The sequence below is a fragment of the Schistocerca nitens genome, chromosome 2 (genome assembly GCF_023898315.1).
Source record: "Schistocerca nitens isolate TAMUIC-IGC-003100 chromosome 2, iqSchNite1.1, whole genome shotgun sequence".
Taxonomy (NCBI): domain Eukaryota; kingdom Metazoa; phylum Arthropoda; class Insecta; order Orthoptera; family Acrididae; genus Schistocerca; species Schistocerca nitens.
The window spans coordinates 768,854,654-768,879,330 of NC_064615.1; the positions used below are offsets into that span (position 1 = coordinate 768,854,654).

At 37.0% G+C, this 24,677-nt stretch overlaps 1 protein-coding gene across 1 annotated transcript in view; it reads left to right on the forward strand.

Moving 5' to 3' along the window:
- Positions 1 to 24,305, forward strand: part of LOC126237009 (E3 ubiquitin-protein ligase TRIP12) — a 236,317-nt gene extending 212,012 nt beyond the window's left edge. Inside the window, exons 29-33 of the mRNA XM_049946736.1 lie at positions 2,724 to 2,976; positions 10,676 to 10,936; positions 16,089 to 16,403; positions 21,990 to 22,308; positions 22,605 to 24,305. Coding sequence (XP_049802693.1) covers positions 2,724 to 2,976; positions 10,676 to 10,936; positions 16,089 to 16,403; positions 21,990 to 22,308; positions 22,605 to 22,801 — 1,345 coding nt within the window. The 3' untranslated portion in view covers positions 22,802 to 24,305. The remainder of the gene's footprint in view (positions 1 to 2,723; positions 2,977 to 10,675; positions 10,937 to 16,088; positions 16,404 to 21,989; positions 22,309 to 22,604) is intronic.
- The last annotated feature ends 372 nt before the right edge of the window (positions 24,306 to 24,677 follow it).

Consider the following 24,677-nt stretch of genomic DNA (forward strand, 5'->3'; position numbering starts at 1 on the left):
AAAGAATATGTTGAATTAAACATGATTGATTAGCTGTGTCTTAATACAATGTGCGAAGAAATTGTGAAAATTTTTAAAATGAACAATTGAAAACAATGAAAAGAGCTAAATCCAGGAGCACATATAGTTAATAATAAGAATAGGGGCACTCCAAAAGTGATGCCAGAACAGATATATGAAACTGTCGAAGTTGTAAAGAAAGGAAAGGCACCTAGAATGATGATACTTCAAAGGAAAAGGTTAAATGTGTAGGATTTACAGACTACACATGAAAGGAGACAATTTGCCAAAATGATTCTACTTTGCAAGAAAGGAGACAAACAATATATTTAAAAACTACAGACCTGTGTTTCCTCCACATAATCTTGCAGGTATTCACTAAAATAATCACTTTCCACACTTGAAAAGCTTTGGATTTAATCAATCTGAGGAACTAGCAGACATTAGAAATGGATGTATTACAGTGGATCACTTTCGAATTGTAAATGTTGTCATAAAAATAAGAGACAAATGTGAATTACCACTTCATCTGGGATTCATAGATATTCAGAAATCTTTTTTCTTGAATTGAACAAGATCTGTACTGATAGTCCTTCAGAAAAAATCACTGATTCAACCTCTGTTAGATGCCACAGCTTCCATTATACTTCACCAGGATAATGGTAAATCCAGAATTGAAATAAGTCAGGCATGGAGATCACACAAAGTAAGTACTTTCAGCAGCCCTGAAGGCTGTTGCGCGCACTTGTGTGTGTGCGTGTGTGTGTGTGTGTGTGTGTGTGTGTGTGTGTGTGTTTAATGGCTACCTTTTACTTGCTAAGTTCAATTTTCTCCGGGCTGCTGGATCACTTATTTCAATGGAAAAAAATGCCAGAGATGTTTTGTGCTGAAAACAAAGATTTTAAAAAAAATAACTTCCATTAAAGAACTGCACTTCTTGAATGCTGAAATGGATTTTCTTTAAAGCAGGGTATCCATTGATAATAAGCCTGCATATGTATGCATATTGGATAATGCTGGAATGTGCCCATCTTTGTTCCTCATTTGTTGTACCTTTTCTTGCCCAGAATTTCAAGTGATGAATGCTCTGCTGTTGCTTTCATTGTGTTCATCTTCCTTGCATCCTTATAGAAAGTTATGCTCAGTTAACAGATTTCTATGAGGAATTTATTCAAGGCTGGTTGTAAGAAAAATAAGCATATTAATATTGATGGGAGTTTGTAGAAAAGTAGACTAAAGAACAGGCTTTCAGCAAAAAATAAAATTCCTAAGAAAAGCTTACTTGCTTAATTTTTATTTCAAAATGTTACTTTGTTAAAAAGCACACTTCATACTTCTTGTCTTGATACATTTTTCCAGTTTTTTCCTCTAAACTTTGGAACTTCCTTAATCTGATCCAGCCATCTTTTTCTGAGTTATCCTATTGGTCTTCCCCTGGCACGTTTCTATATAGATATTGTTTTCATCTTCTTCACATGGCCAAACCACTTGAGCTGTGCAATACTCTGTCTCTGTCATTGACAGATCCACTTGAATTTCTTCTCTGAGAAATTCTAATTCTCTTTCTTATAGTCTTCTGCAAGACTGATCATTTCACATTCTTGTAACTTAGGCAGATCTGCCTTGTTAAGTACACCGCTCTCTAAAGCATATGTCATCATCAGCAGGAGACATGGTTTGTTTAGCTCTCACATTGAAAAGCATCACCGTACTGCGAGATCTGAACGGATGCCGAAGTTGCTAATACTTGATAAAATATGCTACTGTTTGCCTATGACATGGTGACTGTCTCCACAATACCAACCAAAATGTTGGTTGAACAGGAAGGGAGGATGGCTCACCATTTGTGTTACCATTATGACCCCTCCTGCAATCTAAACATCTAAAGTTGCAAGTTTTTTTTACTCACAGTGTCAGCTAGAATCAAGAATTACTAGAGCAAGGCTGAATGGCATAAAAGTTTCGATATTTCATTATATCTAAAGCTGTTGAAAAAATACCTAAAAAAATCCTCCACAGTGAAGGATAAAGGACATGGAAAAACAAAGGGTAAATACTCGGGTGCTGCACAGTAGTAGTGCCTACCATAGTCTTATCTCAGAAAAGGCATGTGGTACAGGAAGTAATCAGGAAGTAACATCCAAAATTCAAATCCCATTGTATAATGTGGTGGTGGTGGTGGTGGTGGTGGTGGTGGTCGTCGTCATATTAGTACTGTTTGTCCACAGTAACTTGACGAGTTTACTGGTGCTGCCAGAGGAAGAGAAAATTGGCTGTAGTTGAAAGATATTTCTCTCTGTGAGGCTGCCAACATTAAGCTGCCCCTAGCAGCAGCAGCAGCAGCAGTAAAAAACCAGTTCAAACTTATGTTGATAATTACACTAAATTCAAGCTGTTCTGCTCATGAATCTTTTGTAAAAACTTGTGGTAGAGTCTAGTAGCTCTACCACCCCCCCCCCCCCCCCACACACACACCAGTACAGTAAAGATCCAGAGTTGTATTTACAGCTGACAAAGTGGGAGTGAGTGAATGACTAGCGTTACTTCTGCAGAAACACAGGCTTTAAAAAATGAGCACCAAGTAACGCACAGTGCTACTTAGTGCTTAAGGGCCTCCTCCTTCCAATTGGCCACAATTATGTTCTTAGTAATAATACTTTTGCCTGCAGGTTTGTTGACACCAAATGTGTGAATGCGTTTTAAGTTACTTTTCATTGTTTCAGCCCCTTTCTTTTTCCATTTGAGACACGTCAGCTACTTTTCTATGCAACCTCCTTCGACCGTGACCGAGCACTGCAGCGGTTGCTGGATTCGACACCAGAACTTAGCAATTCAGATTCCCAGGAACGTGTAACTCCACGACTCGACAGACGTAAACGTGTCATATCGCGTGACGACATATTGAAGCAAGCTGAACACCTTATGCAGGAGCTGGCTAGTTCCAGAGCTTTACTTGAAGTCCAGTATCATGATGAGGTAAGGGATGCCATTTTTAAAATTTGTGTATGCTACTTACTATCACCAACACATATTGCACTGTTTTCTTGTGTACAGTGGTCCATGTTTCAAGCATAAGTCAGACATGTATACTAGTGTCGTATATTGGCATTAAATTTGTAAATTTAGTGATATGAAACAAATTAATAATTCTTAGTAGAAGAAACAAAGTGAAATTCCATAGTTTGTTTATTACACAGCAGTGCCCAAGAATACATTGGAGTAGCTAGCTCTTTTTAAAACATCTGTAGTGAATATGGTCCCATTGATTAGTCCTTTTTTGATCTAAATATATTTGTTACTTTCCAGCCAACAAATTTAACAGAGTATGAAGTTTAGATAAGACTTTTTTTTCTGAAAGATTTATCCTCATATTGAAACATTAAAACTTTTAATTAAAGGAATTATAATTTTCATTGCACAAAGTGTAATTTTATGCAAATAACATCCTCTTGCTTCAGCTTTTGTAAACTTTTTCTTTATAAGAATATGGCTTTTGTTTGTCATAAGCTGGAAAAATAATTTATTTTTTCAGTAAATGATTTTTGTAGTTGCTCGCTGTGTGTGTGTGTGTGGTTTTTTTACTATTTATTTTTTTTATTTTTATTTTTTATATTTTTAAATTTTCACTCTCCAAGTCTATTGGCTGATAAACGTAGTTGACAAATGTGTCTTTGGATTCAGTCATTGAACAATATATTTACAGCTAAACCTTACACAGCTCCACTTGCACATTTCTTCATGCACAGTTTTTCTAGATTTAGAAGATATTTCCCAAAGCATTCAAGGGTTATGAAAGTAAAATCTTACATCTTTCCTTTTCATTGCGACGTTCCTGACTAAAGAATAAGATTGTGTGAACAATTACCTTCTGGGAATACAGTCCCAGAAAAATTCATTTATCTTACTGATATTTTATCTGTATACCTTCCAGACTGAACTAACAGACTAATGAGTCTTTGTACTGATAAAATATAAACATGCACCATAAAAACTTGTGTTCGTATTGTGTACAGCTTCAGGTTATAAATTTAGTGCAACCGAAGGCATACAAAAATACTATCTGTAATTGAGAATCATATTTAGAAGAGGCAGTTAATAATAAAAAAGAAAAAGGGCCTTATAATGTCATTAGTTGTTTAATGAGGATAGCAATATGTGTACTTGAAGCCTGCAAGCCCAAGCAAAGTTGGGTAATAAAGAAAAGTATCGGAAGTGGTTGGTGTTTATGTGGAAAGATGGCGGGAGAGGGATTGTAAATGGAATGGTAACAGTTATGACAAGAAGGGCGTCAGAGGCAGCTGCAAATTAAGGACTAAAGCAGGTCAAGGGGGATTGTGGGACGGAAAGATGGGGTGGAGATACAGTTTCCACTTGGGAAATGGAGAGAATGGGGGTTATGGCATAAGTGGATAGTAAGTGGCTGTTGTCCAACTTGAAACAAAGTGCTAGTGGGGTACCTTGGGCTTTTACTATGTTTAAAGATGTTATTGTTGATTTCAGACAATAAAAACTCTAGGTTGGAATATCAACAATACAAGTAAAAGGATAGATTGCCACTCAGTCGTAAAGATGATAAATTTAGTTGCAGACAGGAACAACAAAGAGATCTTTACAAAGTGTTTTATACTCTGGGCATCCACAGCTGTGGAAAGGCATGATTTTAAGAATAAGTCCATTCATAGCCATTAAAATTGTTGTTTTATTGAAACAGAACTGGTTTCGTGGCCTAAAGCCACATTGTCAGGTGCAACCTACATAGTAAATAATAATAAACAGATTTTTACAGGGTGTATACGACCCGGGAGAACCGGGACATCCGGCAAAAACCTGGGAATTTTTTGAATTCCGGGAATTTTCATTGCTTTTGTTTTCAGTTAAATTTTTGTAATTTTGACTGGTAAGAACCGATACTCTAACAAAGGATATTACTGTATCCCGCTACTGCAGATAATACTGCAGCAATAAAGCATGAACTAGAGAAAAAACGAAAATAAAACTTAAATTGCATAGGAAATGCGCCAGATACAGCAACAAAACACAGTGCTCATACAAAATGTGTCAAAGACCATAGGAAGACTATGCAGAGCTTCGTAACAACAAAGTGCCTCCTATGAGCGTGCCATCACAAGGGTTTACAGTAGATTCGTTTTAGCAGTTACGAGTGGGATCAAGTGCATGTGCAGTTGAATAGTACCTTCTCCCCCTTCTGGCTACAGAAATGTGGCTGTTGGCTGTGTAAGCAGTCGCAGCAAGCAGCTAGATGGTACCGGGAAAAATTTTACTGGAGCGCCCAAGCTGCCAGATTCATGCATGCGCAGCAGGTCCAGATCTAGGAGGGGGTGGGGGTGGCGGCAAATTCATTTTCTTGAGGGGGGGGGGGAGAACCTTATTTCACAAAGCGACCAGCATCCAGCGCACGTTAGTCTATAGATTATTCATATGACTTTGAAACGCATCCCTGTCAGTTTTTGAACGTATTCTAATTTGATTTCTGAATGAATCGTAAGTTGATTTGTGAATGCGCGCGTAGTGTACATGATGTCTCTGTGAGGGGAATCCTCGTCGCATGTAGAAACAAACTTTCCTACAGACAAAAGCGGCTATACGAACTGACCAGAGTAAAGCCGAATGGCTGAATGCCAACCACTGTCTTGATTGTGTGGTTGATTGGGTTTGCGAATGATGAGCGTTGTTATAATTACTAGCGAAATCCATAGATTCAGACTACAGGAGTGGAAATAAACGAATAACAGGTAAGAAAGATTACATATTACCTTCTCGGTGTATCGAAGAAAATCAAATTTTGACGGAAAATTTTTGGACAGATCGCTGTACTAGTAAGGGCCAGTTGTATAGTCCCCAGCTAGCAGCCGCTTTAAGTTCTATTCTGGAAGAAGCACGGAAAACGCGTTGTACGAACATGTAATAACGCCTAACCGGAGAATAATCGCGAGATAACTAAACCGGTGATTCTGGCGGGGTTATTGAAGTTAACCTGTGAATAAGCTTTGACACTGGCAGGAATAGTTACAGAATTAGTGATAACAAGACTGTTTGTTAGAACGAGGAAGGAGAAGAAACTGGGACATCACACAAATTATGGAACAATATGACGATTTCAGGTTTGTATAAAAATTTCGTACTACTACTACTACTATTCGATCTCATGCTTGAGATACTGAAACGTATGAATGAAGTGTGAAACTATTCTCTAACGTAAAGTTTTTTTCTTGTAGTAGGCCTAATAGGCATTTGATATTGGTACTTTGTGAATTATATTCTGTCGTTACAAAACAGACCCTTTGTGCCAAAACAGTCTCGTTTATTTAGTATGTGTTAAAATTGTTGCAGTATTAGAAAGGCCTTGTTTGTTTTATCTAGCAGACAGTGACAAAATAGACGTAATCAGATAGGGAAACCACATCCGTCTTGGGTCCTATTTGTATTAACAGCTTTTTCAATATTAGAGAGAGACATTTCGATTTTTCGTCTAGCAAAACGTTTGACGGTCTTTGAGGTAATAGATTCTTTCGCAGAAAGAAAAGCACGCCATATAAAACTGTAGCAAGATTAGAGAGAGAAAAATTCTAGGAGCTAAGGATTGAAGAAATGTGCATTGCCTTGCTTGTCTCATGTTTTTACTGGGTCTATGTATCCTATATTCAATTTTATGTCACACAAAGCAGCAAGTTGTTAGCTAATAGGGAATAAAGAGTGCAAATTTCCTGAAGAGTTCTTAAAAAAAACGAAAAAAAAATGAAAAAGAGGGACAGGATGTGAAACCGGCTGACTGTAAGCAGGAGAGGCACCACAGGACATTCTAATTTCCACTGTCCTGAATATGGTTTGATGGCATCCAGTACAAAAGATACACATTTAAATTCCACATAGCGAAATACAGTGACGTGCAATAGAAGAATGCTGTGTGAGGAGGTGAGGCACTGCACTTTGGCACACTTGAGACCAAATAACATGTCCTACATTTCCTCGAACACATACATTTTATGCATCAGGCTCTTCAGAAAGCTGTGCGCTACAAAATGAATATATTTTTAAAAATCTCGTGTTTTTTTAATCCTATCTCAAATGCTCGAGGGAGTGGCGGGGTATTGCCCCGGTTCAGAAATATCGTAGTAGACTATGGGCTGATGCACAGAGCAGTCTGAGCTATAGTGGGGAAGTGGGTAATCTCCACGTGACCCGTGTTTACATTCAGTGATTTTGCTATTTCCTCTTCGTTTACTGCTCTCACGTCAAAAGAAAACAAAACAGATTTCTGTGGCTGCGAGCTATCACGTGAATTAAAATACATTCACATAATTATGGAAGGCCAAAATGTGTTGTTAGTAGCAGATTTTATTCTATTTCCACCTTCCTGACAGTCGAACATTAATTGCCTTGCTGAACAATGAAGCTATTTTTGTCGGTTTGCTAAAGAAATTTCCTTTTATTAATCTTTTTACGCTGAAGCAGACAATATATTTGAAACAAAGTGTTTAATTCCACACATTGTTCACTGCATTTCAAGTGCACGTTTTCAACTTCTAGCAGGTATGGCATTGTGCCATAATAAACAACCAAACATGAGATACAGTATTGGTACTCCAAGAAAATTTAAATCACGAAAACCACATTGATACGCTTAATATCAGGGCATGGCCTACGTCCTGGGAATCTGGACATACGAATGTGCACTTTAAATGTGCACATTTTAGTATGGGTCACGAAATTCCGAAGCTCTTGGAGTATCCTCTGATGTCTTGTTTCTTTTATGACATCATGTAAGATCTTTTAATGTTTTACACGTACGAAAAAATGCATTGTAGCTGCGCAAGCACGGTGATGCCTGTCATCTGGCGCTCTCTGGCAACTGCTGAAACGAAACTATTTCTAACAGGTCGTGGGAAAATATTCCGAATGCTGGTTTGAAAAGCATTACCATCAAAGTAAATTTCCTTTTACGCAAGTTGAACAATGTACGAGAATGTACGATGAATTTCTTACACCACAGAGCGTTCGACTCTCATTTAAAAATCAACTCTTTGATGTTGAGCCATTTAGATGAATTTCGAGCCCAGAAGATCAGACACTTATGTCGGTATTAAAAATTTTACTGGCACATTTGTGTGATGTATCGTAATTTGTAATACGCGTCTAAAAGACCAACATTATATGTGACAGCTTAGCTTCTCTTGCAGCGTATTAATCTTATAGACCAATATTATATGTGAAAGCTTTTCGTTTCGTGTAGCAACACTGTGTATATTAATTTAAACCATTAACTTTTTCTGTTTGTGTGTTCGCGCTACTTGACAGTGATGTTGCTATTGGCTGACTACATCACGTGTCCTAAGGTCTGAATACCCGCTGTCATCGGGTGGCGAGTTCACGTGACATGAGCTATGACTGGCTTACAAAAGCGCATCGCAGTCTCGATTTCAATGCTTCGGAAAGTAACATGCGGTGTTTGGTGGAATTCGAATTTATACTTTCGCAATACGAAAATATGCAGCGTACATGTTGCAGCACATCAAAGATCTTTCCGAAACGTGGTTTTTCTCCGTGTTTAGTTTTATAAAGCGCCGGGAAATTCTATGCCCATGTATAAAACCATAATCATTCAAAGGACTGATAAGTTATACAGTTCAGAGAGAAAATATACTGTCAATTAACAGGGAAAAAGTATGTTTTCACCCGGGAGAAAGTGTATTTTTAACCGGGAAATCTGGGAATTTTTTTTCTTGTCCACGTATACACCCTGTATTGAGATTTAGCTTTCAGCCAAAGCCTTCTTCAGAAAAGAACAAAAAAACACACACACACACACACACACACACACACACACACACACACACACACACACACACATGCACACAGTCATCTTCAGCTCCTCAGACTGGAATGCATGCAAGTCCGAGCTGCCAGAGGTGGCAGTCGGGTGCCTGAGGGGTGCTTGCTTAAGAAGGCTTGGGCCAAAAGCTAAATTATAACAATCGTTCCATTGTATCTGTCTGTAATTCAGTCTTTATGGTGAGCAGGAATCTATCCTTTTTTTATATTGTTGTTGTTGATTTGTGTGTTTAATGTGGAAAAATTTTATGGAGAGATTGATGAAGTAAGAGTTTGTAGGAGTATGGAAGAACAAAAATAGGGTGTCCAGATTAGTTTCTACTACTGAACAAGGGCCAAATAATGAGTTTGATCTTGGATGCTAGAAAGGTTTTCGCTATATTTTTCTTGAACAGGTTTGCATAGTAAGCTACCAATAGAGTACTCATAGCAGTAAGTCAAATTACATATTTATTATGGTTCACAAAATTTCAATGCTCTTAGAGTATCCTCTGACATCCTTTTTCTTTTATGAAGTAATGTAAGCTCCGTTAAAGCTTTATACATAGCTGTGGATGCGCAGGAATGCCCATTTTCTGGCGCTCTCTGGTAACTGCTGAAATGAACCTATTTCTAACAGGTAGCAGGAAAATACTGCGAATGGTGGATTGAAAAGCGTTACTTTCAAAGTAAATTTTATTTTATGCCAGATGAATTATTTTGCATGTGAGACTGTATTATAAATCAGAGATAGTTTGACTCTCATTTAAAACTTAATGCTTTGAGGACCAGCCACTTAAAAGAATTTCGAGCCCAGAAGACCAGACATTTATGTCATTATTAAAATTTTACTGGCACATTTGTGACTTTTCCCATTTACGTGTTTGCACTACTTAACAGTAATGTTGCTATTGGCTGACTACATCACGTTTCCTGTGCACTGAATATCTGCTGTCATCGGTTGGGGAGATGACATGAGGTATGATTGGCTTACAAAATCGCTTCGCGATCTCTAATTCAATGCCTCAGAAACTAATGTGCTGTGTTTGGTGGAATTTGAATTTATTTTTTCGCAATATGAAAATATGCAGCACATCTTAAAATGGAAATATGCAACATACATGTTGCTGCACATCAAAGTTTTGCTGTTTTTTTGTAAAGTGCTGGAAAGTTCTACGCTGGTATATAAAACCTTAACCATCCAAAGGATTGATAATTTTCACAGTTCCAAGGGAAAGTATATCGTCATTTAACACAGAAAAAGTGTATTTTTAGCCGGGAAATCCGGGATTCCTCCACCCCCTCACTTGTGCACATATACACCCTGAATTAACATAAATCTTCTCACCTACTGCTATGTAATTGTATAAAAATTGAATTGCTTTCTCTCCAAAATGCACATCATCCTGGAGCTTCATAATACATGACATTTGTAATACGTGTATGTTGTGAGTGACACATGCTCTTGCTACAGCTGCAAATACAGTATGCTGCCACTGGCCACACTCTATGGTTCATAAATAATGTTTATTCTTTAGTTTTAGCACATATTTAATTTTTTAACACTGCCAGTCTTTGCATTATTATTATAATAAATTTTTTTTTTATTTTTTTTTATTTTTTTTTTTTTTTTGCATGGATTTATCTTAAGAAAATCATTGCTGACTAAATTGGTTTTCAAATGAAAACCATATTTAAAAAATTCTAGCATTTCTCATATAAACTGCCAGTTTTGTTATGTTTGTGTATAATCTGTTAAAAAGGTTATTCTTTTATATGTTGCAGACATTATTTTCAGTGCATTCAATATTTGGCCATAGGCCACTGATTTTTTGTTATGTTACAGGTGGGAACAGGACTTGGTCCTACATTGGAGTTCTATGCTCTCGTATCTCGTGAACTGCAGCGTGCAGATTTGGAGTTATGGAATGGAGAACGTACAGAGCCAACTGACAGTGAAGGTGGCACCAGTTACATTCATTCACCGGTTGGCCTTTTCCCAACACCTCTTCCTCGCACAGCAAAGTCCAGTACTGTTGCCAAAGTCAAGAGCAAATTTAGGTTTCTTGGAAAATTAATGGCAAAAGCTGTAATGGATTCCAGAATGGTAAGTTTCGTTTTTGTGTATTTCATAAGATGCAGTTAAATCCCTCCCAGATATTGGTATAATGTACAAAATTCAATAAAAGTACAATATGTGATTAGATTTGCCTGCTTAATCATTACACCTAAGTCATCAGCGCAACCTTTTCTGATACCTTTTAAAAAGAAGCTATTCTCCTCCCCTTTTTTCAGTAATCTCTACAACCAAAAAATTAAAACTACCACTGTAACACTAGGCGAAGTTAAAACACTATATGAAAATTTTACTGAAATATTTCACTAGAAAGAATTTCAGTAATCTCTCAGTAGTGTGTTTACATTTTGCGGTGTGCACTGCAGCTGTAGCAGTTATAAACTAAGTACTGACAAACTCATTTGTGCTCTGTACTACAGTTATTAAATTTAATAGATTTCAGCGGTGTTGCGTGCCGTTTGTGATGAAATAACGACTTAATAAACTTTGTAATCGTTCGCTCGCTGTGTTTTAGAGAGTTTTCAGTGTGTTGAAGTCATTAGTAATTTTCGTGCTTTAGTTTTCAACTGACGTTTATTATTCTTTCTAGTGAAATATTTCAGTAAAATTTTCATATAGTGTTTTAACTTCGCTTAGTGTTACAGTGGTAGTTTTAATTTTTTGGTTGTAGCTAATAATTTTGTGAAGTTTTGCTGGTATTGGTATCGGCTGTGTTGTAGTATTAATACAAGTAGCTGCTTTCTTAGTAGGCAGAGAATTTCGAGACCATTATTGAAGTCTAGAAGAAAGAAGGTTCTGCTGCTAGGTAGTTCCCACAGTAGAGGTGTGGGCCAGCAGTTACAGGAAGTGTTGGGGAGTGAGTACCAGGTCACCAGCATTGTGAAGCCTAGTGCAGGGTTGGCTCAGGTGACTGAAAGCATAGGGGAGTTATGTAAGAATTTTACGAAAGAGGATCAGGTAGTGATAGTGGGTGGAGCAGTCTCTATAGGGACGGGGAATATGATGTCAGTGGTGACTTGGTTAAGATAGCTACTCAAACTGGTGATACTAATGTGCATTTCGTGCAACTGTTTCAGTGTCATGATCGGCCTCACCTTAATGCGGCTGTTAGGCGCGTTAATGTGGGGCTGGGGAGGGCACTGATGGCGGAGGGCATGGATCACATCTCAGTGGTGCCAGTTGGGTCTATCAGTAGATGGGGTTTCACTAGGCACGGCCTGCACCTCAATAGGTATGGGAAGGAGAGGCTGGCTAAGCTTATAGGTGACAGTGTAGAGGGTGGTGGTGGTAGTGGTATCACTCATGGAAAAATTCCTGTAGTAGTTGGTGTTAGAGCTGCACCTTTTTTAGACTGAAGTCAGCTGATAGGTATACCTGCTTAAAGGAAGTGCCTCTAACTATGGTCTCACCTCCAGAGGATGTAATGTTTCCAAGTAGAGAAGGAATTAGCATATTTCATCAAAATATGAGGTATTAGAGATAAAGTTAGTGAATTGCTAATAGATGTTAACTTTGAAATTATTGGTATATCAGAGCACCACTTAAATAATTTGATAATTCAGAGGCTTCCTTTACCAGGATACAGATTAGCTGGCTGTTTCTCAGAGTTCCTTGCGGGGTGGGGGAGTGGCTCTGTACGTAAAAAACAGTATTTCATTTGAGTCCATAGACGTATCACGACACTGCACTGAACAGATATTTGAAAGTTGTGCAGCATTAGTTGAACTTAGTGAAACTAAACTTCTAATTGCTGTTGTTTATAGGTCCCCTAACTCAGACTTCAGAGCATTTTTGCTTAAGCTAGAGAGGGTTCTTGATTCACTTTGTAGGAAGTACCAGAAAGTAGTTCTATGTGGTGACTTCAATATTAATTTTGTACATGATTGTGCAAGAAAAATGATGTTGGTAGATCTCCTAAATTCATATGATCTGATGCAAACTGTGTTTTTTCCAACTAGGATGCAGGGGAACAGTAGCACAGTCATAGACAATATTTTTATTCATTCTTCATTACTAGATGGGAATTCTGTTAGTAAAAGGGTGAATGGCCTTTCAGACCATGATGCACAAATTTTAACACTAAAAGGTTTTTGTACTCTAACCAATGTCATATTTAATTACAAACTACGTAGGAAAGTTAATCCAACAGCAATAGAGAGTTTTTGAAAACTTGTCAAGGAACAAGAGTGGCAAGATGTTTATGGTGCCGATAATATAGATGATAAATACAATGTTTTCCATTAGAACATTCTAAACGGGGTACTAGCAGTAATGGACAGCCCGGTTGGCTGACTAGTGGGATAAGGATATCGTGTAGAACAAAGCGGGAATTATATCAAAATGTTAGAAGTAGTCACAATCAAGCTACAGTAGCCCATTACCAACAGTATTGTAAGGTGCTTAAAAATGTTATTAGCAAGGCAAAAAGTATGAATCAAATCACTGAAGACTAAGGACTCTCATGGTTATGATGGAATGTCTAGTAGAATATTAAAGTACTGTGCTGCACATGTTAGCCCTGTATTTAGCCATATTTGTAATTTTTCCTTTAGGAATGGTCAGTTTCCTGAGCGATTAAAGTACTCAGTAGTAAAGCCACTTTATAAAAAGGGAGAAAGGGATAATGTAGATAATTTTAGACCTATTTCTATGGCATCAGTGTTTGCAAAAGTTATTGAAAAGGCTGTGTATGTAAGGTTAATTGATCATTTTATATCACACGATTTGCTATCAAATGTATAGTTCGGCTTTAGAAGTTGTTTGACAACTGAAAATGCTGTATTTTCTTTTCTCTGTGAGGTACTGGATGGGCTAAACAAAAAGTTTCGAACGCTTGGCGTATTGTTTGATTTAACAAAGGCATTTGACTGTGTTGATCACACAATATTGCTCCAGAAGTTGGACCATTACGGAATAAGGGGAGTAGCTCACTATTGGTTCACCTCTTACTTTAGCAACAGGCAGCAAAAGGTCATTATTCACAATGTTGATAGCGGCTGTGATGTGGGATCTGAGTGGGGTACTGTCAAGTGCGGGGTGCCCCAGGGATAAGTGTTGGGGCCGCTCCTGTTCCTTATTTATATAAATGATATGCCCTCTAGTATTATGGGTAACTCTAAAATATTTCTGTTTGCTGATGACACTAGCTTGGTAGGAAAGGATGTTGTGTGCAACATTGACTCGGTTTCAAGTAGAGCAGTACATGACCTCAGTTCATGGCTTGTAGAAAATAAACTAACGTTAAATCACAGTAAGACTCAGTTTTTACAGTTCCTAACACACAATTCAACAAAACCTGACGTTTTATTCTCACAGAATGGGCATATGATTAGTGAAACTGAACAGTTCAAATTCCTAGGTGTTCAGATAAATAGTAAGCTGTCATGAAAAGTTCAGGATCTTGTTCAAAGACTTAATACTGCCATTTTCACTATTCGAACGGTATCGAAAGTGAGTGATATTTCGACACGTAAATTAGTCTGCTTTGCTTATTTTCATTAACTTATGTCGTATAGTATTATGTTTTGGGGTACCTCTTCCCATTCTAGAAGGATATTTTTGGCTCAGAAATGGGCGGTTCGGGCAAGAAGTGGTGTGAGTTCACGAACCTCTTGTCGACCTCTTTTCACGAGTCTGGGTATTTTGACATTGGCCTCTCAATATGTATATTCCTTATTGTCATTTCTTGTTACCAATATTGTTTATTTCCAACAATAAGCAGCTTTCACTCGGTTAATACTCGGCAGAAATCAAACCTCCATTTGGATCGGACTTCCTTAACTCTTGTGCAAAAAGGTGTGCAGTATACTGCTGCATCCATTTTCAATAAGCTGCCACTCGAATTCAAAAATCTTAGCAGCAATCCACGCGCTTTCAAATCGAAACTTAAGAGTTTCCTCATGGGTCACTCCTTCTATTCTGTTGAGGAGTTCCTTGAAAAATTAAGATGATTCTCATTGTATTTCTGATAGCGTTTGCTTAAACTTATGGACTGATCTTTCAGATTCATGAACATTTATTTTTATCTGTTATTACTTTTTATGTTGTAAGTTCATGTACTGACACGTTCCATGACCTTGGAGTTTTGCTCCTCAGTTTGGTCCTACGGAACTTGACATTTAAATAATTAAATAAATAAAAAATAAAAAAAAGAGCTATCGATGTCATGATCATCATGACTTAAGTTCTTGCATAATTTTTTTGCAGCATGTTACTATTAACTACATTGGTGACTTGAGTAGTTATGCCACTCTTTCCTGACAAATTCACACAAACCTTGGACATCTAAAACCACGAATTTGTTAAGACATTTTGCTTTCTGTCATAAAGTGGTTGCAAATAAATGACATTAAAATGAAAATTTAGAACTAGAGAAAAGATAAATGTGGTATAAAGTCTTTTTGACCACAAAAATGCAATCCTCGGATAGAACACTTTCCTGTTCTATGACCATATAAAACTGATGCATCAGTTTGTGTGGGAGTGTCTGTAATTCAGATGTAAAGAGATGGTAAGTTGCTACCCAAGCTTAGGAGTTTCTTACAAATTACACTGGAGATCAGCAGAAGTAGTAATAACGTAGCATTTCTGAAACTACTGTATGTGGAAGAGTATTCTAATACGACATGCCATTCATCATCAGCTGGAATTTGACCATCTATTGCCATTTTCCAGATACTGCTCTGTTTGTTGGCCTTCCATTTACAGTTATAATTGATGCCATTTATTTGGCAGTGCAAGAGGAACAGTGGCTGAAGAAGTTGTATCAAACATATACTTCCTAATATTTATGTAAATGACATAACCCGAATCTGAAGGCACTAGATTGGTAAGAGGGTCAGATTACCAGAAGAAAATATCTCTTAATATTTGACACTGTGGTGATGGTTTCCAGCTGGAGATCTGGACTAGCAATTTTGATAAGAAATAGCAAATTTCTTACCTGTAATAGAAATAGTGTTCAAAAAACTGTAATTTGGTTCACTCTAATATTGAGTTGACATTGGCAACAAAAAGTGCGTAGTCTTTATTGTGTATGATATCAGTGTGTTGCTTTCATCAGAATTTACTGTTCAAAGATAAACAGTTATTATTGTTGATTCTACTATTTTGCTCAGAATTGGAAACGTTTTAAATTTTTGTGGAATTGTTAAATGGGATTATATACTCTAATTTTCAACAGCTGGATCTGCCGTTCAGTGTTGTATTTTATCGTTGGCTACTGGGGCACGAAGGAACACTCTCTCTACCTGACCTGGCTCACGTGTGCCCGGCAGTTCATGCTACACTGGGTAGACTCCAACAGGTATCTCGTCTTAGAGATCGCCTCGCCCAGGACCCACAACGTCGCCACCTTATTGAACATCTAGATCTGGATGGCTGTCCTATAGCTGACCTTGGACTTGATTTCACATTACCTGGTCATGCCAATGTGGAAATGTGTCGTGGTGGCAAGGACATGGCACTCACAGTACATACAATTGACCATTACATTAAGGTAACCTTTGTTATTCTCTAAATTAGCGTTAAATATTTAAAAAAGTAGTGTAAAATATTAATAGTGTACAAAATATTATTTCTGCTGTGGTGTGACGTATAATGAGAGCTTATTTATTAACACATAAATTAGTGTGTTGCAAGTCTTGGATATACCCATAAATTATATCGGATTGTAATTAGCCAGTCATAATACCGTATACACACAAATCCAAGCCACACTTTTTTCCCGGTTTCCAGGATTCAAAAAACAGCCAATCTTAAAATAGAGTGCAAAGCAAACGGATGTTCTGAAAAATAGCAGTAGGCACTGCCACTCTTAAATTTGGCCATCAAGTAGATGCAGCACTGGACAGGCATGCTTTGCAAGTGCACAGATACTGGCACCAAAACTTCTGTACTATAAAAATATATATATAAAAAAGTTAGAAGACGAATCTACTTTGTCTTCTTCTCTTTCTTTTCTTTTTCCCATTGAATCATTATACATCCTTAACAAAGGAAAAAAAAAATTCAGTATTGCTCATCTTCGAATGTAGTAGCCTTTCAAAATTAGTTTCTTTACCTAAATACCTACAGTGCATAAGGCACATTTAAGAGTTCATAAGCTGTGGCTCATTTTCATTTCATGTATTGTTTTGTTGAATTTGTGAAGTGCTGGTTTCAGTGAATCATAATGAATCACATTCATTGTAGTGCCAAATTCAAGAAAGAAGTTATTTATTTTCCGGAAAAAAGTGCTAATCATGCTGCAGGTTTGCTTAAGGGGCCAGCAAAGCTCGGCTCAGTGCCACTGTTTGCACAACACTGCTTATTTCACTACAAATATGCTGTGAAAAACTGATTGGCAAACCTGTGTTCACGATTTACACCTATATGACCAACGCTTCATCGGTATGTTTTCAGTGTTTTCCCACCAGTGACAAGAGAATGGTTTCTTTTAAACCATGCATTCTTCCATGGTAGCTGTTACGTCACTTACATGCTGTCACCCTAACAAACTCGATTGAGACAACGGCAAACACCAATGAATATGTGAGACAACGGCAAACACCAATGAATATGTACGTTGTGTACTATTGGCATTTGTATTGTTCTTATGCTGAATAGTGATAAAGTCGGAAATGAACCACAGGAACGGACTTTTGTATTGATTTTTATATCATCTACAACTATAAACTGTATGCAGACAAATTATGTGGTTTTAAAGAGTAAATTAATCTACAAAATAACCTTGCTTAAGTTCAACTCCTAAGCTTATGAATTGAGTGCAACTACTGTAGCTTTTAGAATGATAAACTTCATTTGTATTTTGAAGTGATGTCTACAATGTTCAAATCTAATTTTCAGCTGCAGCTTAGATTTGGGTAAATATGGTACATATTTCATGATAACAGAAAGTTAAGTAACATGAACTGTACATTAACACATGGATGTAACGGACACCAAATTTCTGTCATCTATTTAGACAACAAATTCATAAAAGGCTGCAGTTTAAGTTAAATTTCTTGAGAAATGTCTGTAATTATTCCTAAATGAGGGATTCTGTAACTTTGTGTTACCTGAAAGTTGTTCACTTAACATTCGTTTCTTGTACTTCGATTTCAGTATTTGATGAGTAAAGCCGTAGTTAATTTTAACCATTATCTAGTGTGTGGTCTGTTATCAGTATCGTCCACTCTTGAATAGCTCAATTTTAATGTAAAATATGTTTGGTTTCAAACAATATTAATAAGCTTATTGTCTCATAGAATACCGTGTTTAGATGTTTTTTATGAGAAAATGAAAATTTTTAGTGAATTACTTACCATACCCCAGAGAGTGGCTTGTGTTACATGATATGGCAGTTGCTGCTTACATACATGTATTAGTTTTATCACACCATTGTATTACAAATGACCTGTAAACATCGGTCTCATAATGAGTATTAGCTTTCCAGTCCCATTAATGTGACCACCTGCCAAAAGCCTGAATAAACACATTCTGCAGTATGGACCACTGTGTAATGTGCAGGAAGGGAGTCAGGTTCTGGAAGGTACTAACAGGGTGTGGAGCCAGCTGAGTCCAGTGCCATGGCCAGCCATGCTAGCTCGTGCTAGCTTTCTTGATTTACAATTTGTGACACATACAGCCCAAGTGATATGGTCCCACAGATTCTCAATTGGGTTTTAATCTGAGGAGTTTGTTGGCCAGAGGAATACGGTAAACTCATTCTGGTGGTCTTTGAAACACGCACATACGCCCATGTGACACATTGCATAGTCCTGCTGGCAGGAGCCATTGTATGGAGGAGAAACAATGTAGGAGTGGACATGATTCCCAATGATAGATACTGCTCACTTTTGTTGATCCATTGTGTTTTCCCAGATGGTGACATTACCCAGAGAATGCCATGAAAACAACCTGTAGACCGTAATGCTCCATCCTCCAGGCCGCACACTTCCAATAATTGTTGCTGGATGTCTGCTTTCAGATGTTTCACATCGTATACGCTAACGGCCATCTGTCTAATGGAGCATAAAACACGATTCATCTGAAAAAGCCACTTGACACCACTCAGTGGACGCCCATTTGTGGTATTTGTGTGCAAATTGCACCCTTTGTTGCCAGTGAATAACAGTTAGCATGGATGCATGAATGAGGCACCTGCTGCAACATTGCTTCTCCTTGGTTCATCTGGGTGGTCAGTTGCTCAGCTGTTTACACCTATTAGCCCATAGACATCTCTGCAGCCATTTTTCATCCCCGTCATGTATGATCTGTAGTGCCCCACAGTTGTTTTGGCACCGGATTCGGACAGCTACCATGGTGGCACGTGAATGGTTTAAAAATGCAGAAATTCTTCCACTCTTTGCCTGAAAGTCAGTAATCATGCCGTTTTGACCATCAGATAAATTGCTCCATTTCCACATTATGACAAATGCACTGTTTCCATCGTCCTCCTGGCACGTGTTATATGCATCATCTGGTAATTTAAAGTTCTTTGAAATATCACAAAGCTTAGATTGCAGAAAGTGAATGAATAGTGTTTTGGAGCTCTCTTAATGTCAACAAATTCTACTATATCATTGAGATATCTCCAAGATACTCAACACTTATAATTGCACATTCCACATTGTGATGACAGGAATAGGGAAAAGTTAAGCTTTTGTGGATTAACATTCATACTTATGATTTAAGAATCATTTCACCCAGCTCATGCCAAGCAAACAGAGGGTTTCCAGGTTTGATACATAATCCCAAAACTTCATGCTCTAAACATTATAGCTCCTGACATGTGACAGGACAGAGTAGGTCACTATGTTTCACAAGGTATGTGTCTCGCTGTTGTTGTAAAAGAAAGAACAGTGTTAGGGGTGGGATTGTGGGTTCTAGGCAAGCATGAAGGACTTATCTTTCTTCCCACCTACATTTACTTGAATAAGACCATGTCTGTTTTTAATAACACTAGGAAAATTGCTGCTCCGAAGCCCTGCAATTGAACCAGCACTAATATAAGTTAAACTCATGTTTATTGTACTCCAAAAATGAGTAATATTACACGAACCAGGTATGTATTGGTTCATCCACATTCTAAGCTTCGGTTGGTCAGCTTCTTCCAGTGGAATATTGATGGAGCCCAATAACTGACATTGGCCGAAGGTGGTCGATCTTTTCAAATTGGTACACCACTATGAATGCAGTCACACTGTAGCAGATCTCATCATCCAAATGTATAGGCTTTGAATGACAGTTGGTAAAATTATCTGTTTTCTTCAGTCAAATTGACCAACGTTCTCACACGCGAAATATGAACTGTGAGAAACTGATAAGTTTAATCGAAGAAAGAGTGAGTTTGTGGTATCCTGAAGATAAAAATATCATAATTGGCATATAGCTCTGAAACTATGGACTGAAATTGCAGGTTTATTGGAAATCACAAATAGCCAAAATCTTCACCGGAAATTTTAGGCTGAAATTATAACCTCAAAAAAATAATTCGTTTGAGTGATTTCCCTAAATCACTTACGGCAAATGCCAGGATGGTTCCTTCAGTAGGCCATAGCCGCTTTCATTCTCTATCCTTCCCTAATCAGAGCTTGTGCTCTCTCTCTAATCACTTCTGTTGTAGACAGGATGTTACACACTGATCTCCTCCTCATTTATCTGTACATTCGTTTCAGTGAATTAAAAATAATATAAAATATTGCCCATTGAATTGTAATGAGGCAGCTTCATTTTGGTGTCCTTATGAAATTCACATTGTAGTAAAAACTGAAAGAGTACAACTACAGAAAAATACAAGAGACTTTATCATGGTGTTTCTTTGAACAATACCATGTCACTGAATGACAGAGATTGTCATTTCTAGTTGAATGTACAAAAGTATAATGTTAGGTCAAATATATTGAGCATTTGTCATTAATATTTTGTGTAAAATAATATCTTCCTCTTCACTCTTTCCTTTTTCCATAATCCTGTATAAAAATCCACATGCTAATATTAAATTTTTGCATAACTCACGTGGAAAAATATTGTAGGTGGTAATGATTGCCCTCGGGAGCATGTTCATGACCATGTCCCCACACAATTTAGTTGTGCTGTGGAATTGAATTCTCATCAGCCACTAAGCTCTGCACTGTGCAACTTCTAGAAACAGTGTACAGCCTTTGTGCAGAAAAATAAAAGTAAAAAAGACTGTCAAATGTGTCACGGTTCTGTGATCCATATTGTTATTCAGTAGTTCCATATGCGGAGAGAGGCTTATTTTAGGCCCCAACAGGGCATTAGTCAAGTGTTGATGCATTTCACATACAATCACTTTTATTTTATCACCATTCCATGATAGAAATTAGCCGCTTGCCCTGTCCATCCAGATTGTGTTGACAACTTTAAAACAGCACCAGCAAAGTTACAGATAATATATAGATGTTGAAAACATTTGACTTAAAGTATACATAGTACAAATGACCTACTGATTAGTATCCTGTCTTGCTTCAGTGTCTACTTGGTGACGGTTGTGAATAGTTTCAACAAATTCAGTGTGTGCCAATATTGGATGTCAGTTGCTAGGTTTCTGCAAAAGCACAAAAAAAAGGTATATGAACTTCTCATTAAGTGCCAGCCACATACGCATTTTGTCCAGCATACAATATGATGCCTTCATAGAACAATATTAATAAACTTTATTTGTACATATACAACTGCATCCCACTGCTGTTTTCTGCATTTTGTCAAAATTGCCTTCAATTAAGTTTTATGCGACAGTGTTTTATTAAGGGAAAAAGGGACCACTTTGTAATATTTCACCACTTTATCTCTGAAATAAGGTTTTTTTTTTCCATCAACACAAAAGTAAACTTGCAGTTACACTAAAGAGCTACTTGCATTGAGCTGTTAGATTTTCAACTGTTGACATTAAAATATAGAATTATCGTTGTAATTTCCAAACTGAGAAACATTAGCCAGTAGTCCTTATATTCTATAAATTGTCTGCGTCATAACTGTGGAATGTGGAAACTAGAAAGATGTTTTAGGAGTTATTTGAGAGTTTTGGTTACTGTACCATAAAAAGCAGTGCACTTACATATTTGATTTCTTTTTATAGCTTGTCTGCCACTGGTTCCTGGTTGAAGGTGTTTCAAGACAAATGGAAGCCCTTCGTGAAGGGTTTGAGTCTGTTTTTCCACTTTCTCATTTGCACATGTTTTATCCGGAGGAATTGGAAGCTGTTTTCTGTGGTGGTGTTGCATCCTCATCCGGTTGGGACGTCAAAATGCTTATGGAATGCTGTCGACCAGATCATGGATATACACCAGACTCTCGTGCTATTCGTTTCTTATTTGAAATTCTTAGTCTTTATGAAAGTGAAGAACGGCGACTTTTTATCCAGTTTGTTACTGGGTCTCCAAGGCTGCCTGTTGGAGGTAAACAATATTTCTGTTCCGCCTTTGCTTATTATTTTGTTCACTAATATGACAAGAACTAAAATGTGCATTTGCATTGAAGTAGATGAAATCACACAGAAAACGCAAATTATCCAGCCTTGTTAGAAATTTCTTCCTTTAAAAATATTCCCTGCCATTTTTCCCCACAAGAAGGTTGTAGTGTTAGTTACTTTCTGATAGAAAATATCTTTAGAAACTGAACTTTATCTGATTTGTACAAATCGAAAGCATTGCAGTTACAAATTGTCTGATATATACCATTATTTCATTTACAGGATTCAAAAGTCTATCCCCACCGCTCACAGTTGTGCGTAAAACACTGGAACCAAATATGAACCCTGATGACTTTTTACCATCTGTGATGACTTGTGTAAACTACCTCAAACTACCAGATTATTCTTCAATTGAAGTGATGAAGGCCAAGTTAAAACTAGCTGCTATGGAAGGACAGCATTCTTTCCATTTATCGTAGTATCAGTACTTGGACTGTTGAGATTAATAAAGAATATTTGAACAGTATTGCTAGTTTGAATAATGATGCTCAGAGGGAACGAAAGTAGTGCTATTACACAGACTGAAAATTCTGAGTATTGTTTTCAAAAACACAGAAGTGTTTGTTTTTTTATTAAGCTGTGATTACTCTGTTAGCTTTGGTTGTTCCACCAGTATAACAGAAATGTGTGTTTTTTATTTGCAGAATAGCTCAGTCATAAATGACATATTTTTGGTGAAATGACTTTTCCTCACTTTTACCAAATGTAAATACTTGCTTTTACCACTGTCACCCAAGTTAAAACAAATATTAGTGAACCCTGTCGCTCAAGATTCCGAACTGGGCATTATTATTCTGCTTGTGATACATTTACATAGTCAGCTGTCATACTGAGAAAGTTTGAATATGAAATTTTACACTTGTGTGTTGTGTAAAATGAACTGTTAAAATGTTACACTGTGATTTCGTACTGAAAGAACTACAATGATGAGAAGAAAATGGTGATATGATCTGCCTTCTAGGAGAGGCCTGCTGTTGCATTTTTCATTGTGCATTTGTGTGTTTGTGAGTGAATACTGAATGACTAAGTAAGAAATTGATAGTAAGAATTGTTTATGGACTTTTTATATATCCTATCTGAAGAAGCTAGTGTACAGACAGTGTGTTTTCATAAAATATTATTTGAGGAAGTAAGAGTGAGTGTCTGGATGAACAAACAAGTGAAAGAAGTGAGATACACAAATATAGCTATCCTTTGTGCCCTGTTTGATATATTTAAAATTGTTTTGTGTTTCGGTTTCCTTTCTTATCACAAATTGTGTTTTTGTTTAACTTCCTTTTGCTGTGCAGGAAGACTGTCTTAACCTCAGTGTGATATTTCACCAAGCAAGCTTTGCACATACAAATTTTTTTAAACAGAAGTTACTTTGGATAAACACGCAGTGTAAGCATTATTTAAAATTTTCCCCATTAAGTTGAGAAGCTATTTGAACTAAATGAAAACTGTTTTCCAACACAGAGGAAAAGTCATTATTGTAAAATTATGTCTGCTTTACTAAATTCATCTTTTGATTAAGTGTGTACCTGTTTGTGAGAACAAATTTGAACTTCACAGATAACATTAAATTACTGTGAATAATCTTTTAAATTTGGAATTCTTTGCTGTCTTGGAGAGTAATCATTGACTCTTTCATTCAAACTTTGATTGAAATGGTGTGGAAATAATGGCTATTGCATTAGTATTTCAGGTAAAATTGGATATCAGGCCAGAGAAGTGTTTTAGGACAAGAATTTTAATTGTTACATTTCTGGAGCTACAACTGGAGCATCGGAGTTACACCTTCTCTCATTTGTTTTCTAAATGCCTGTATGTACATTGTCTGAATTGTTGAAGAGTCCATCATTTGTGGATTTGTCTGCATCTTCCTTATTTTTATCCCCAAGAATTTATTTTGTTTTGTGAATAAAAGAAATAGAAATTTGATTGAAGTTGTGATTCACAGAATCCCTATCATCATAGAATGTAGTCTCTATTGATGAAAGTTTTCCTGTATTTATAAAAAAAATGATTGTGAAGTAAGTGTATGGGAGTTATGTTTGGTAAGGAAAAATGTGAAGTAAGTGTATGGGAGTTATGTTCGGTAATGGAAAATGCCATATTCGCCACAAATTATCATAACTGTGAAGCAAGTATGCTGGAATTATAATGTTTATTAACTAACAATGCCATATTCCTTTATATTAAATGAAAATTCTTTGAAAATACTTCAGTCACTGCAATCCATTTACACTGTCCTGTGTAGTGAGAAGTTCCCTATGTGCCTTTCATTGAATGCAGTAGTAGTTTACTTAGAGA